General features: G+C 34.2%; 4 protein-coding genes across 4 annotated transcripts in view; 2 read left to right on the top strand and 2 right to left on the bottom strand.

The window, feature by feature from the left end:
- The window catches only part of LOC117100403 (RNA polymerase-associated protein CTR9 homolog), a 13,009-nt gene extending 9,433 nt beyond the window's left edge, over positions 1-3,576 (bottom strand). The window contains exons 1-7 of the mRNA XM_033240079.1: positions 3,418-3,576; positions 2,991-3,089; positions 2,376-2,615; positions 1,803-1,920; positions 1,218-1,307; positions 829-1,085; positions 288-395 (exon numbers count right to left, since the gene is read on the bottom strand). Of these exons, the coding sequence (XP_033095970.1) occupies positions 288-395; positions 829-1,085; positions 1,218-1,307; positions 1,803-1,920; positions 2,376-2,615; positions 2,991-3,089; positions 3,418-3,456 (951 nt within the window). The 5' untranslated portion in view covers positions 3,457-3,576. The remainder of the gene's footprint in view (positions 1-287; positions 396-828; positions 1,086-1,217; positions 1,308-1,802; positions 1,921-2,375; positions 2,616-2,990; positions 3,090-3,417) is intronic.
- Positions 3,577-5,036: 1,460 nt separating this feature from the next.
- Positions 5,037-8,024, top strand: LOC117100402 (transmembrane protein 35A-like). Its single transcript, XM_033240078.1, has 2 exons — positions 5,037-5,170; positions 6,147-8,024. Exons 1-2 carry the CDS (start codon positions 5,048-5,050, stop codon positions 6,510-6,512), a joined length of 489 nt encoding a protein of 162 aa, XP_033095969.1. The 5' UTR covers positions 5,037-5,047; the 3' UTR covers positions 6,513-8,024.
- A 5,244-nt stretch (positions 8,025-13,268) lies between these two features.
- On the bottom strand, positions 13,269-14,685 carry LOC117100407 (oligodendrocyte transcription factor 3-like). The gene has a single exon (XM_033240082.1). It carries the CDS (start codon positions 14,520-14,522, stop codon positions 13,812-13,814), a length of 711 nt encoding a protein of 236 aa, XP_033095973.1. The 5' UTR covers positions 14,523-14,685; the 3' UTR covers positions 13,269-13,811.
- Positions 14,686-15,197: 512 nt separating this feature from the next.
- The window catches only part of LOC117100398 (cytoplasmic tRNA 2-thiolation protein 1-like), a 15,121-nt gene continuing 13,558 nt past the window's right edge, over positions 15,198-16,760 (top strand). The window contains exon 1 of the mRNA XM_033240074.1: positions 15,198-15,331. Coding sequence (XP_033095965.1) covers positions 15,275-15,331 — 57 coding nt within the window. The 5' untranslated portion in view covers positions 15,198-15,274. The remainder of the gene's footprint in view (positions 15,332-16,760) is intronic.

Here is a 16,760-nt window from a genome sequence, read left to right as displayed (position 1 = left end):
CGTAATAATCTCGTAGTTAACTCGGTGCTCTGCTCGGCATAATTCCTACATAACTCGTAACCAACTCCATAAAGTCGTACCTCACTCGTAGCTAACACGTAATAAGCTCATATAAGTCCTTTCCAAAGATCACGAGTTTTAACTCGTAGAAATCGTACGACTCTTAGCTGAAATAAACCTAGGTGGGAGAGGGGCTTTAGTGTCCAGGATAGTTCATAGGGCACATCACCACCCAGTAACCGAAGATACCATGGAGATGTTGTCTTTACACTGTAGTAACACATTACCTGAACATGGAATGACCTTGCCAACTGGTAGCAGCTTTCCGCCTGGATCGATTCATTCTCAGTCCCATGGAATGCGTGCAGTGCAAGATGCTGCACTTTGCTGTAGTCCTTTAAGACAGAAAATAATAAACTATAATTTAGCTGTTAAAATACCCACTGTTCCCAAAATCAAATGTTGGATGTCAATTACTAGACTAAAACTTCTTTTACGGTTTGTTGACACTATCAAGATTTTTAGACAAATATCTGTAATTACATCCATATATGGGCATGATGAGGTCATGATGAGGTCATATAATATCCACATTTGAGCAAAGAACATGCATCTGTAACATATCTCAGTAGTGTGGACAAAGATTCAAACACAAGCAAAATAATTACATGTAAGTAACTTCAAACAAATAATGTTTTGAAAATTTTAAAAAAATGCTGAGAAATGTGATACCTCTACTGGAGGGCTGGAAATTGAAGTACAGAGCTTGAAGCAAACAAAAAATAAATAATCAATGAAGTGAATTATTGAAGTACATTAAAAAACTACCTTTTTAAAGAAAAAATGATTAGCCAAATGATTCAGAACCATGGGGTTTCCAGAATCAATGGTGTATGCCTTCGAGAGAAGTTGTACGCCATTCTTAATGGAATCTGGTTCTTTGCTGTTCAGCTCTAGCACAGCTAGGCCTACTATAGTTCCAACACTTTTTGGATCAAGTGCCATGGCTCGCTCAAACGCTAACCTTGCCTTCTCGAACTTTCCAAGTTTCATGAAGCAATGTCCCATGCCTAGCCTAACAGCAGCTGAAATAAAACACACAACATTCTGTTACTGATGGACAAAAGTATGTTAAGTAATACACATTGTCTGATTTTCAGGCCACTGTTTATTTGACTGTCCTGTTAAAAAATGATTGCTTCCACTGATAAGTTTACCTGGGCAGTTAGGATTGGTCCTGAGTGCTTTCTTATAATAGGCCAATGCGCCTCTGTAGTCCTTCCTGTTAAAGGAGATACAAGCTTTACCTGAAACAAGATGTAAACAATTATTCAAATTATATTGTAAGTTGACATAATTATTAGTAAATACAAGAATTGGGCAAGAAAAAGCAGCATACAGAACATAAATACTAATCAAGGACTAGTACCTCATGAAGCATTGATTTCAAGTATAGGAAGAGGGGAGGAAAATAAAATAGAGGAAAAACTCTGTTGTTATAGAAGAATACAGAATGACTGTATAATTAGACAGAGAGTAAGTAAGAGGTATTAGAATTAATAAGCAGACTTAATTTTCTGTACAGTTTGTATAAAAATACAGCAAAATATTGGTAAAAATATCAAGAAAGTATGTTTCAAAGAAATAGAGTCATAACAGGAATAAGGATGGGAACAGAAACAGAGAAAGACAAGTAAATAAACATCTTAGGAATACTTTACATTGGCTACAAATTGGATAGCAATTTACAAATGTAGTAACTACAAATGTTATCATACTGTAGTTTCATTTAAAATACATACCAAGGAGTGCGGGGATATTTGAAGCGTCTTGATTCAGTACAAAGTTGAATTGGGCGTCGGCTTGGTCCATTTTATCACCTTCGAGCAGAAAAAAGCACGCTCTCCCTAGCAAATGGTTCTTTAATAAAATGATGAAATTATGATAAAATAATGATATTGTATTACATAATACAATCCTTTTTTTTTTAATCTTTTGTGTTTATACACCATTTTAATAGGTCTATTTTAAAACAACACCACAAACGTCTCGCAACTTTTCACTGATGGACATCCTTCCAGCCAGAGCACCTTATTGTTCACAAATATTTTTTTTCCAGACACATGTTCTTTTGAGTAATTCTACAACCAAAAACACTGCTGTTTTATGCGCCCCTATTTACTAGGCCTAGGCTAACTCACATCAAGAAGGTCAATCACTGGTCACAGCAGCACAGATAAACACTGGTAAATACATAAAGTGAAATGCCTAGAACTCTGGATGTCCCCCAGTGGCAGTTGCCAGGTTTTCAGAAATTTTCATTTCAAATTTAGCGAAAAGGATATATACCGAAAAAAAATAATAGTTGAACTGACCTGGTCGTACATAATAATTTTATCTGCCATGGTGTAGAGAAGGGTTGCTTGAGTAAACAGGTCCTTTTTCCTTTCTTTGTTCTTCTCTTTGCGTGCTTGTTGCACATAGTAAGCTGCAAGTGTGTCCAACGCAGTCATCTGGTCTTTATCGCCACCAGAATAATTGCAGTTGGCATCATTCTGCCATGATTCAAAGATTTTGACGAAATCATCCACCTTGCCTTGCTTGTAGTATTCCAGCTAGGAGGTCAAAAAATAATAATTACAATCTCAACATAGTATGATTACAACAAAGATATTCCCCATTCATTGTATAACCTGAAATCTATTTAAAATGCAATTCAAATGGTTAATTGCTCATTTAAAATAATAGTTATCAACTTCAATATATATTTATACATATAATTCTTCTGTTAATTGTTCTCAATTTAATTGAAAATTAATAAATTAATTCTTGAACAAATCAAGTGAAAGTCAAACAAAACAAAAACATCAATAAACCAAACAGTACCACAAAACCACCACAAAACCAAAAATACTAAAACCGCAATCAATATTCCAGCTTTTTAAGAAATGGGCCTAGGCTAGATAAGTTATTTATTATCTCACGCTCACCCCAAGTGTGATCCATGTATGTAGAGGTGCATTTTCCTGCTTTAGAATACTCAACACCTCCTCACCATCAGGAAGCTGGTCGAGGTCCAACTCTATCACCTAAAAAAAGAGAGGCGAAAAAGAGAAGCATACAAAACATTAATATCGACAATAATGACATGAATTAATAATAGCCTAGCTAGTAATACTGTACACTTGGTTATCATTAATGGTGCAGATAGGCTTAGGCTAGACCATGGTGTTTGTTAATACCTAGAACAGGATCGCAAGCTGAGCCTCCTGGACGAGCCCCGAGCAACCTTGTTGCTTACTTACTCGTGAGTCGTCGTGTCCGTAGGCTTGGTTAACCTAACCTAGCCCTAGGTTTAGGCTAGGCCCCTAGCTAGGCCTAACTAAATTCGATTAAAAAAAAAATTGAAATGCTTACTTCATCAGTATCTTTCAACGGGATTTCAACCGATGCCATCTTCAATCAAATATACCTTTTAAACAAAAAAAAATCACATTTACACACCGGACATGATTAGGAAGACGGACAGTGTAACAAAACTTGTTGAAGTCCAATTTTATCAATCGAAATCGTGTGTGCGGCCATGTGTATTACCGTTTAACGCACATCAACTCGCGTCAACATTAGTCAACTTATGAACGCAGTAAACATTCTGATACAATAAAGGCAAACAAAATAAATTTAGTTTCACGTCCCCATGCTTATCAAATTTTGGAGCCTCAGAAAAAAAATTTTACTATTAAAAATAAATAATAATAATTTTTCCATGCAAAATGAAAATAATGATGTCCTGAAGATGTTGCCAAAGCCTAAGAACGTGGAAATATAAATGGCAGAATACCGTACTGATATACATTTTATTTCTTATTAAAAAAACTTTATTTTGCCTAGCCCGTTTACCACTAATATAGAGGATAGTATATAGCAAGTAGTAAATACCCTTACCAAAAAATTATTTCAAATCCCGGACGTGAAATCATGGAGATATACATTCATTTCATTTCATTTATTTGTCTCAAACAATTAGAATGTACATAAATAGAAACGGCAAAGAACAATCACAAAAGTACAAAAAACAGAGACAGGACACTCCAAAAGTAAAGTCAATCACTGTCGAGTGGAGGCCCTTTACAAGAAAAACACAATACATACAATATAAAATTCTTCAGAAAGATAAAAAATCGAAAGATAAATATTTAAAAATAGAAAAATGAGTAAAAATCAATAAATGAGCAAATTTAATTTAAAAGGTATTTGCGATATAAAAATATTCATAAACAATTAGATGTTATACCTACCTCCATGGTGAAACTAAGAATTAATTATATTTTGGCGGGAAATCTGTTCGAATTATATCAGTAAAACTCATTGGCGGATCTGAGGGGGAGGGTCAGGGGTCCAGACCCCCCCCCCTCCACCCTTCGGCAAAAATATATAGAGAAATTTTAAAAAATAAAAAAATTCACAAAAAAAAATTGCAGACCTACTTTTTTTGTTTACAGTGGGAAAATTAGAAGTCAGGGAAGCTAATTTCCCACCATCCTTTTTGGGGTTCATCGATTCATGGAAAAAAGAATACGTACTTAATTTTTTTTTTCTGTATGTAGGGCATTAAACTCCTCGGAAGTCAGGAAAGCCTATTTCCCGCCATCTAGTAATCAATTCGGGGAGGACCACCGGACCCCTCCCTCTTTTTATGGTTTTTTGGAAACATTTTTACCCCTCCCCCTGAATTTGAACCCAGATCCGCCCCTGAATACCCCCAAAAAAATTTCGCGCCGCCCCATGGCTACGATCTGAATGAAGATTTTCTAAGCAAAAAAATACCTCAAGAATCCTTTAAACTATAATATTCGCGCCTCCTCCACCCTAACCCCATAAATAAACAATGTAACTACATATATAATAGATAATTATTTTAACATAAAATATGTAATACAGTACTTGTTTCTGTCAGATCTTACAATTTTTAATTTAGAAACATGAATTAATAAGAAACATGGTGACGTCATTAGAAAACCTGGATTTAAGCTTCCGGAAAAAGTGAATGTCAGCGAAAATGGTATCGAAAGCTGTTGCTTTGTTGTCGATTGCTGTCGGCATCTATTTTGTCGTTTTCGGGGTGGCTAAAATGACGCCAAAACTTAGCAAAGACTTACATTCATCACTGGTAACGTATTAGAATATTTGGTATCTTGTTTCTGTACAATATTCACTCGTTTTATCTGTGGCTCGGCCAGGCCTATCATTGTAAGCAGTTGATCTGTGCGCGAGATAGATTTGAAAGGATCATCATTTTAGTGCATTACGATCGATCAACCTTTGTTCGACAACGTAGCCTAGGCCTAGCCTAGATGTGCATATTTCCATGGCTTTAAACTAAACTAGTAGTGCGGTATATCTCTAACAACTTCCTTAACTCTGTACTTTAGCCAAAAGCATAAAGGTTCGTTTTCACTATAGTATATAGGCTAGTGTCGTGAGTGATACTGTATCATGTAATAATGTATGGATATTGTTTTTTTAGCTCGTTTATTATTAATACAGAAAATTACAGATCTTAAATTATTCAACCGAGACAGAATCACTAAGTAATCCATTTATATTCTGATTCCTTTTTTTTCTAATTCGCTGATTTAAAAGCAGCTTCTGATTTCTAGGGCAAATTTTTGCGCGGAGGATATATTTCCTGTGCAGTCCTTGCTATACAGTCTGGCAAGAAGATGCCATTTGTTTAATAATAAGATAAAGGCTTTATGATTCCCACAATATTAAAACCAGTGGTTTTTATGGTTTAGCCAATCCCCTTTTCATGCTCACCCTCTTCTTTTAAACCATGGTTGAACCATGGAGAAAATATTTTATTTTCTCCATGGTTGAACCCAGTGACACTCTCCCCATTCATAAGAAATGGAAAAATTATGAAAAATTCAATTCACTGCTCTAGGTTGATCTAGCTTTTGGGAGTTTCTTTCCCTGACTTTTTACAAAAGCTCTTTTTCTCGACCACTCTCACAGGCCTGCATTATTCTGACTTTTAAGGATTTGTGTATTTTTTTTTTTTTCAATTATCATAATTACTATTTCATATCTAAGAAAAAAAATGTAATATACGATTGTAAAACATCCTTTATTTTCCTCTGCAGAAAAGCCATTTTATCAAGTATGCTAAAGTTAGCCCTCTGAAACCATACCTAAAGGAGAAAAACTTGAAACTGAAGGGAAAAGACTATCGTACATTTGCTGGTGGAATAGAACTTGCAGGCGGCCTGGGTATGCTGTGCCTGCCTGGCAGACGCTCGTTAATGGTTGCAAATGTCATGCTCCTTGTGATTTCAGCTTTTGTTATTCATACCCACATGGCCATCGGTGACCCTTTAAGACGTTGTACCGGTGTCTTTGTTATCGGTGTGCTTTTAATTGGACGGATGCTGATCTCTTTCCAGAATCAGTACATGACGTCGAAGAGTAAAAAGTCTCAAAAAGAAGAGGTGAAAGAGAAAATGAGCTAAAAACAATCAAACACAATTTTTATTGAGGAGCATGATCTATCTATTTATGAATTAATTGATAGAATCGTGAAACTACCAGACTATAACTAATTTGAAATACCACCTTTACACTATAGTAGGTGTATCTATGCAGGGTTGCTATAGCCAAATTTCTCATAAATAATCAACTACATGCATAAATGAAATGTGATAGCACCAAGCTATTTAGTTGAAATTATTATTATGAAATATGTATACTTATTTATTTATATATTTATTTCACATCCAAAAGCAAGTACTGTAACCACTTTACATAATGGGATGATGCATTCTAAGTCCTAGGGATGAGGATAAGTGGAGCTGATTTTAGCAAGTAGAAACCCCTATTTAACAGGTCTTTTTGAACCCAGAACCCTTTGACTGGAAGACAAGCAAACAGCATTAACCACCAAGCTATTCAGCTCCACTACATTTCTTTAAATTGCCTTATAATTATTCCTTTTAGTTCGCCTACTTTGTACTAATATGGATAGTTACTAGCACTATTATTCAAGAATTAGGTTGTGAAAAAAATAGTCTGAAATAGTATTCCATTATTTATTAACCAAAAGTGTTTTCCTGCTGAAGTTGTTGCTAAAAATTGCAGTTTGCTTAAACAACTTTTTATACTAACTAGGCCAATACTGTGTTGTGATATTAATTTAATAGGTGAAGTGAAGTGGCATACTTTTTTCTATGAGATGGACCCAAGCATTTTGGTCAGCTAGTTAACTCTGCTCCAGTGCAGAATAATTTGTAGGTGTGGGTGGCATATACAGCTAGTGTGGGTACTATGTGGCCATTGATAATAAAATGTGTTCATATTGGTGCCTAAATTTTATAGAATTTTATAACAATTTGAACATTTTCTTTGGACTTCAGGCAATTTTAAAAGTTATATAACCATTATGTTATATTTAATACATGTGTGCTACAAACAGTGTCTTTCATAATTAAATGCAAATGATCATGAATATTCATTTAGAAAATTGAATATTAATAAAGATGCATATTTTTTACGAAATCTAGACTACCTAGATTCATAGAATTAGTATAAATGGAATGTTGTTTAAATGCATTTATCACAAACAAATTGTTTTATAGGATAGTGATTGTGACATAACCAACGTGGTCATTTTAAAGAAAAGTAGAGTAATGTGGTGTGTAAGAGTTTGTAAACCTTGTACAAAGTAACATACGTAGTGCAATAGATAATATGTACTGTCAGGCGCAGATCCAGGAGGGCATGTGCCCTGGTTATAACACTAAATTTTTAAAATTTCAGTGCATATCAATGTTATGTATTGAAATGTGAAAAAAAAAAAAAATACCTGACGTTTTAAAAATTCTGGATTCGCCTATGACAGTATAGACAAAACTATTGATTCCGGGCTGTGTCAATTTAATATCAGTACGATAAATTTTCCTTTATAGCAATTACAGTATGTTAATTATGTCATAGTCCATTGGAATACATTAAAGTTTAAAAACCAACTTTTTGCTTCTCCATCGATGTAATGTTACGTTGTGTATTACTATACAGTACTTATGTATAACACCCATTCTTGCTGCTGTAGTAGTAAATGTGTGAGTGGAGTACAAAATATTTTTAACAAAAAGTCAGTTAAGTAGTGTATGCACAAGGTTTGTCTTTTTTTGGCAAGAGGGAAACAAAATCTCTTTCAATAATAATCTTCCATATAAATGTGCAATTTCATTGGTTGAAAATTAATAAACTAAAATGCAGAATGTGATTGGATCAGTCATTTTTAAACTGTACAGTGATTGGATGAGAGTAATGCAGGGAGGTGGAGTGTAGAGTTAAAACTTTCCAAAATGATAATATGGCAGATAAAGCCTGGTTCCCAAGTCTCTACACTGTCAGTGTATAGTGTTTTCAGTTCAATCGTACTGCGTTTTAGTCCCCCAAATGGCCAAGCAGTTAAGTCAGGGACGCTGCAACCTACAGCCATAATATCGGTGCTGGTTCAAACGGCACACTTGTCTGTCGTTCTGGAGGTAGGACAAGTCTTCTCGGATAAGGATTATAAACCAGAGGCCCAGTGTACGAAGAGACCCTTTGGGCAAAGACAGTTTCTGTATGAGCTACTGTGTAGTCCACGTTTTGAGCACTCTGATCTTCACAAAATAGAGCTATATAAATGATGTTATGTATGAGTATAGTAAAATACTGGTATAAGAAAAGCATAACATAGTGAACCAGGAGAACAATTTGTAGGAGATAGATGGAAACGCTTCCGAGGCTAATGGCTGTGTGTTTTATACATCAGGCCCTTATCCCATGGGGCGGTGTGATGGGTGTTGTACGCATTCCACCACTCACCCCAACAAATTAGAATCCACATTTATAAGAATATATGCTGAAAAAATAAAATTGGTTGTGTAATGAAGAATAAAAGATAATCTTAAATTTTCATGTTTTAACAAGCAGTCTATCATTTGGCCTGTATTTGGGCATTAAAGTTTTATTTATTTATTCAGATTTAAAACGTCAAATTCCAAACCACATTTGGGAAAAAGATCTGACAATAAAATTACAATATTTTTACAAGGAATGGGATTGTTGAACTCTTACCAAATTTCAGGAACAAGTTACTATCATTAAATTAAAAAACGAAGCTGCACGACGATCAGCATAACTTATAATAATATTTAGGTTTTTATAAGCGATATTTACTACTGGTATTATTCCGGATGAGGACATAATTGATGTCGAAATATTGAATCTCAAAACGATAGCGCGCATTTCAATGTTTGGAGTATGTATTATACTTTCTTATCTGAGATTATTCACTGGACCTTTCTGTTTATTCACTTCTTTTTTTTTTTGTTTTTTCACTTTTTTTTTTTTTTTTTTTTTTTTTTTTTTGCTCGTTAATGTTCTACCTATTTCTTTAGTGATAATGCCGTCTACATGGGCCCCTTTGAAATATCGTATTACGAGATTTAATTATAATCTTTCATATAGTAAAATAATTTTTTTAAATTATGTTTTACCCTTTTGAATAAAGCAGTTTAAATTTAATAAGTCTATTGCAATAATTTCTGTTTTATTCTTTTGAATAAATCAGTTAAAAGCCTATCAGTAGCACAAAAATGCAGTAAGGGTAGCGTACCACAGGATACCAGCCAAAGTTGTTAGCCCCTAACACAACCTTGGCACAAAGTAAAATGTAAAGAAGTATCTTATGATGAATTTTCTGAATATGAATCAGTGCCTAAGAATTTTATTCTTTAAAATCAATCAAATAAGGCTTGTAAAATGCTAAAACGTCTCAGTTTCACGGGGATTTGTCCTCTGCACTCCCAGGGGCAGGTTTCCCCCTCGACCTCACCGGGGCCCATTGACAGCTTCACCAAACGTCCCGACAATAAATCTACTGGGGTCCAGTTACCACCTAGTACGTCACTGATGAATACAGACGACACATGCTGTCATCTATAGAAGACAGATAATTCAGCTCCAGGCAATCATATTTTCTTTCGAGCCTCTGTGTATACGATGATGGGCAAACTACTGCAAACTAATGTCCATTTGTTTATTCGTATTTTATGGCTTTTGGCGCCTCCCTGTCTTAGATTGTATACTGTAGCAGAAAGATGCTTAGACGCTTGATATTATTTAGTTGGTATGTATTTTGAATTATTGGCCCAAAGTAATTTATTTCGCTGGCAACAACCTCTAAATTGTGAATGGTGATCATAATATTGATTTAAAATCATACATTAGGGAATCGAAACGAGATACTGAGTTTTACTGAGACATTGAACCTGGTGCCAAATGGAAGGAAAGGAACCGATTTTCAAATAGTACCATATTGTCTAAAATTTGTTAATGGTCTCTAATGGTTAAAATTACTTTAAACAATGTCGGTACTGATAGTTTAATAACAATGGATTTAAATTGTTTATACTGTACAATATTGTTGTGTTTATTGTTTTGAGTACGGTGTAAAGAATAGATGTGTGGAAATCCCCGCTAAATTTATAATTGAAGTCTCATGAAAACATAAGCATTCCTGTTCATTAATTCGTTGAACATAAAGCATTAATTCATTCATCAATCATTCATTCTTTCATTCATTTATTCATTCATTCATCATTCATTTATTCATTCACCATTCATTCAGTCAGTCGCCAGATTCATTTATTCAATCGTTCATTCTCATTCATTCATTCTGCATTTTTAACCAAATATTTACATAAAATTATATGTTGGATTCTAATCTAAACATTGTACAGCACAATCCTAACACATCTAGATGTGTATAAGAGACAGAAATCTTTCAACTGTTTGAAAGATATATTTTTAACATAATGAAAAGTGAAAAACAAAATTGAAAATAAGTTCGCCTCTAATTCGAAACAACCCTGGGCCTGAAATTTCGGGCGGTCGTGGGGTTCGGCCTCGGATTAGAGGGTTAGCTCAATTTGTGTTAAAATATTTCTAGATTTTTATTTGGTTTCTTTAAAAAAGTGGTCTCGGATGAAATTTGTCTCGGAATTACTTGGTCTCGAATTGGAGGGTGCACTGTAGTTAGATTTAACAGCTTTATAACTTAAAGTATTATTACCGGTATGCATTTTTAAAGATATACGGAATATATTTATTGTATATTTGGTGGGTTTGTTATAGATAAATTTACATATTTCTTTCTGTGTATTATTTATAATGAATATTCTATGTAATACAGTTCCGTATTTGTCATTGAAGAACACATGGTAGTTTTGGAATGATATTTTATATAATTATAACTTTTTTAATTGTTTTGTGTGATGGTAATAAGAAAACTCAGTTCGCAACAGTTTTTTCTTCCACCGTTTTATCATTGGACAGTGTTCTAAAGAGTCACATAAAATAAGCGAATACTTCGAAACGACAGTCAAATGACATGGAAAGAAGAAAGCATTCAGTCGCCATGCCATATGCTGAGGTTTCATAAACATAATGGCAAGGAGGAGACGAGCGTGGGACAAGGCTCCATTAAGGATCTAGTGCAATACCTTCGTGTGTGCGTCCGTTATTATTATGCAAATTGAGAGGCTATGAGCTATGAGAAGAAAATTGTATTAATAAAGACAATACGTTAATACTGCATATTGTTTGTGATGAACAAAATAGAAGTAAATAAATTAATCTCCTTTGTAAACGAGTTATGATCTATGTTTATTTTATAATAATTATAAGACCGTTATATTATACCATCGTTCAAATTACGTAAAATTATTTATTATTACTATTATTTTATTACAATAATTATTAATATCATTCGGCCTCATCCTTTTCTATACATCGGAACCGCCGTACAAAAGCACATCACACTACTATTTTGAACTAAACGTGATATTTAATAATAATTATGTAGGCGAAACCGAATGTACTCAGACTCAGACATGTTTATTTGATCCAAATAATAAGAGCAAATACAGAAAAACTATAACAGTATCACAGTACTGAAAATATTAAAAAGAGAAAAATGGATCTGGGAGATCCTTATTATGGCTGAAACAGTCGCTAGCATAAGAGCCACCCATAAACTCAGACTTAACAACCACAAAAAAATTAGTTAAAGGCCATCAAAAGGGCTTCCATGTTGCTCACCACTTTACCGAGTCATTAGCCTACTATCAGAGGCTTTTTAATCTTAGGCACCAATTTCAACTCTACTAAGGCATGTGATCCGTTGGTTCCCCTGTCTTAAATCGAATGTTAATGGTTTAAACAAAAATTTAGGTTTTATGAGCTAATAATCCTGTATCGGTATATATACGCCTATATAATGTAGTTCATCTACTATTTTGTACTAAATGTAATAGCGGCAATTATGTAGGCGAAACCGAATGTAAACCCAGACTTCAAAAAAATTAGTTAAAGACCATCAAAGAGCTTTCCTTTTGCTCACCACTTTAACTTACCGAGCCATACTATCACTGATTTAGGCTTTTTAATATTAGGCACCAATTTCAAATCTACTAAGCTAGAAGATGTGCTATATATATATATATATATATATATATATATACATATATGGTCAGAGTATTCCATCGTTAATTTTATGCTGCTGTTATTGTTTCACTGCTTTTAACTGACTTTAGGCAACCTGGTACACGGCAAACTGGGATTCGGCAAAGTGGTCTCTGCAATCTGGCATTCGCAAACTGAATGAAGTCGACCATCTGGCCTGGAACCGGACCATCTGCTGGTATGTTTCATTCATGAAGGAATGTAGGCCTAGTTTATGGTTATATCATGGGATGCCAGTTTGCACTATAAACTTTGGTCCCACGTACTTTAAATGTGTGTGGCTATGTCTATATTGTATGGGACGATTGTCATTATTTTCACTCAACAATCACATCACACATGGAATGGCGAACGTAGGCACTTTTTTAAAAATTTAATCTGAACATGGACCTATTAAATAGGTCCATGATCTGAAGTAGGCCTATTCATGTTAAAGATGTACTGTCTGCTAAAAATCGAGAAAACCTCAGTGAAAAAAAACTATTTACGATTTTGAATAGCTTACTCATGCATCAAAGAGGTTATAAACTAGCTGATTTACAGACATTAGGTCAACAACATTTTAGATCTTCACATATGTAGCCTATTTGATATATTAGCATCATAACGACGCATGTATACACACACGCACGATGTTTACATCAACACACCACGCAATTAAGAATGAACAAACAAATAACCGACACACAATGTTAACTATTTTTCATTACTTTATTGTAGGCCCTAACGCATTACTAAAATATATATATTTACATATTTTACAACTTAAATAGTTATATAACAATTTTGATTTTCATTTCATAAAATTTATAGGTATTGTCTGCGATAACAATAGACGTACAGTAAACAATCACAACGTATATAGCATAATTTAATTATTAGGTCTAATTTCTATACTAAACTGATGACTAAATGTTAGGGAATCGGTTATCCTCAATTATGTCCAGTGGTGTATCCAGGAGTGAGTGGGTGGGGTGCATGTCCCCCTAAAAAAAACTCGCACACCAGTAGCCCCCTATTGAAAATGTACGAAGCAAAAACAATCGCGACTAAATAAAAATCGTCTCATATCACCTTATTGTGCGAAGAGTTCTATCAAGGCTTACTGAACGTTGTCATAAATATAATTCCACTGAACCTCTTTTGTATCTAGTGATACTCGACTCACTATTTAAATTATTTTAAAAACAGCCTGGCAGTATGATAAATATATAAATGTTTCTATCGATATTTTATTATTTTTTGGCCAATTTTAGGCCAACCTTTGAAAAAGCGCTCAACGACAATGGGTTCGTACAATTGGAGCATGAACATGAACTTGTAGACCATGACGAATGCGTCGCAGGAGGATGTCGAGTTGATAATAACAACGATGTGTCGAACTTAACTGGGAGTCTTGAATCTGGGATTGACAGTGGAGACTTCTGAGGTGGCAAACTCGGTCGAACCAGATGGATTGGTGGAGGTGCAAGGAGTGCGGTTGGATGCAGAATTGGGTTAAGTACTCGATCGTTCCTTTGATTTTGCAGTCTAGCTGTTTGCTGCTCTTTTTGCTGGTAGACATCGCCAAGTAACTGTTTCAGTTCTTCTACACTTTTATTCAGCATCAGGATATAGTTTCTAGCTAGCATCAAAGTTGAAATCTTGGAAAGTTTTCTGACCGACGGACCATGTGCGTACGGCATGACTTCCCTGAGATTGTCGAGGGCTGAGTTCAAATCATGCATTCGTTTCCTCTCTCGACTATTTATCTTCATTCTCAAATAGTGCATGTCTTCATCATCACATACTCCTCCTGGAACCTTTTCATTAATTGAGTCGTTTCTTGTTTTTCTGCGAACCTTGTATGGTTCGGGATCAAAGTCTAGATCACTGTTGGTGGTTGATAATTTCCTCTTCAACATATTTTCTTCACTTTGAAAACTTTCACACTCAGATTTAGACATTGCAGACAATTATGATGGCCTCTTATGCACTTAAATAACTTCCCCGAATGACTTTCAGTATTAAAGTGAAATTATGTGTATGTGACACAGTTTAAATACACAAATTAATCATTGCCCCTGGCAACGAACTGCATAAAGAAAGAAGTATTGAAAACATACCACGACACATTAGATACGTTTTATTTTCAATTCATTGTTTAGAAACAGTGACTGAGTAAACGCGAACGTTTAGCTGATTGGCCAGTAAACTTTTGATTTCCTTGAACGCATGCGCGTCTTGATGCAGGCCTACAATCAGGGCCATATGGTGATGACAGAGTATGATTGTTGAACAAGATTTATTATAATATATTATTTCGATTTTTAAATATTATATTCCAATATATTCTCCCTAAAAACGAATGTATTCTTATTTTGTGTGTTCAACTTTATGGCTACAGTACATGAATGCGTTTTATATACCTAGGCATATGCATTTTTCTTTCTTTTCATTTCATTTATTTGAAGTAAAAATTATTGATTGATTAAATTAATACTATAATATTTCCTGTTACTCTACTTTTATTTCTTTGTGCGAACAAACTCTTTCATTTGCTACTTTGTCTAAATTAAAAAAAAAAAAAGAAAAAAAAAAAAGATAAATTAGTAATAACCTGCCAACCCTTTAGTCAACAAATTTCACAATCAAAACAAAAATTACACGTGGTGGTGTTGGCTAGGCCTAGGTAGTGTGATTTAAAAAAAAACCTAAAATGCCGACTCCTTGTGGCTTATGTGAAAAGTCTGCGATTCTGAAACGACCAAAAACGGTAAATATTCTATTTTAAGTAATTTGATGTTACCGCTTGGCTGTGAAATCTTAAGTTACGCTAGGCCTCGTTTATTTATCTGTCACTTTAAGTTACACAAAAAGTGAGGCTCGCCCGCCCGCGTTATTGCGTTTATACTCATGTAATTTCATAGTCCTTGGTGATGTGATGACCTAACCACAGCCTAGGATTTGCCTATGGTAGGGTAGTGGGTGAAACCATGGAGAAAAAAGTACCGGTTGATAAAGAAACCAAATTTTGAGGTGTATAATCCAAGAGTTTTATTACTGACATATCTGTGTATTCAAGAGGACAGGACAGTATTGTCATTTTTGGCATATGATTTTGATGATGTTTTGATGGACTGTGTGACAAAGCCTCTACTAGCTAGGTCTAGCAAGGCCCTCCTTTCCTATATAATATATTTTTTCCTAATATATTTTTTATTTATTATAATATGTTTCATTTATATAATACATAATGTCAGAAGAGAATAGTCAACAGTACAGTAACAGAATAACGAAAACACTAAACCAAGATTTAAATAATTCTGTAGCTAGAACCTTTAAACGTAAGCTACCTTAATGCAGTACATACAGCATGTTTGGAAATTTAGGGTAGAGTAATAAAGTGCATTTAGACACCTTTAATGCAGTTCTTCAAATATTAATAATAATTAATGTGGCAAAGACAAGCCAAACCAGTCACTCCTACCAAAAATTGATTTTTATTTATTGATACAGGGTTAAAAAGTAAAATGAGAGCTATAAAACGGTAAAAGAATCATTTTAAATCTGATATTTCGTTATGAAGTTACAGGAGTTTAAACATACAGTTGTTTAAAGAAGAATATTAGAGAAATCAGCCTTCAAAATTCATGATTTCGGGCATTTCTTAATAGGCAGAAACCATTACCATTTAATCGTTAAATATTGTTGTTTTAACATTGAAAATGAGGAAAATAACAGCATAGCATGATGTACATATATATATATAAAGGTTAGTTTAGTGCTATAAAATAGATTTCCAAAATGTTGACATTCCAGCGTATTTTGGCCATTATCTCCGAAACAGGATTTGGGACGAGTGACTGGTTTGGCTTGTCTTTGTCACATATGATGATCTTACTTGTCTGTATGAAACCAGTCAATTCTTACAGTGTGATAATAAATATTTTATGTTTTTTTAAATTTTTTTTTTAAAGAAACCTTAGTATATTCAAGATTGTACTTCCACTCCAGGCACTCTCTTAGAGTCACGTTATGTTCTCATTAACCATTAATTATACTTATGATGCTAATTAGCGAAGAGTATGTAATTCAGTACTGTACTAACATGATTTAATTGTGGGTACCCTGTACCTTATGGATTTGTTCAAGTCCACTTAATTAAACAGTACCTGCTGTTTAATCCTTACACAGTTTAGTAA

The sequence above is a fragment of the Anneissia japonica genome, unplaced genomic scaffold, assembly GCF_011630105.1.
Source record: "Anneissia japonica isolate Jap-2015-1 unplaced genomic scaffold, ASM1163010v1 scaffold3338_len356548_cov189, whole genome shotgun sequence".
Classification (NCBI taxonomy): Eukaryota; Metazoa; Echinodermata; class Crinoidea; order Comatulida; family Comatulidae; genus Anneissia; species Anneissia japonica.
Note: the sequence above shows the minus strand (reverse complement) of the source record. Positions and strands in the feature narration are given on the sequence as shown.

What these genes read in the sequence shown, in the direction of transcription:
- LOC117100402 (XM_033240078.1), top strand. Translation starts at nt 5,048, where the DNA reads ATGTCAGCGAAAATGGTATCGAAAGCTGTTGCTTTGTTGTCGATTGCT. An exon ending in AAGACTTACATTCATCACTG is followed by an intron (nt 5,171 to 6,146) that starts GTAACGTATTAG and finishes TTTCCTCTGCAG; the next exon opens with AAAAGCCATTTTATCAAGTA.
- LOC117100407 (XM_033240082.1), bottom strand. Translation starts at nt 14,522, where the DNA reads ATGTCTAAATCTGAGTGTGAAAGTTTTCAAAGTGAAGAAAATATGTTG.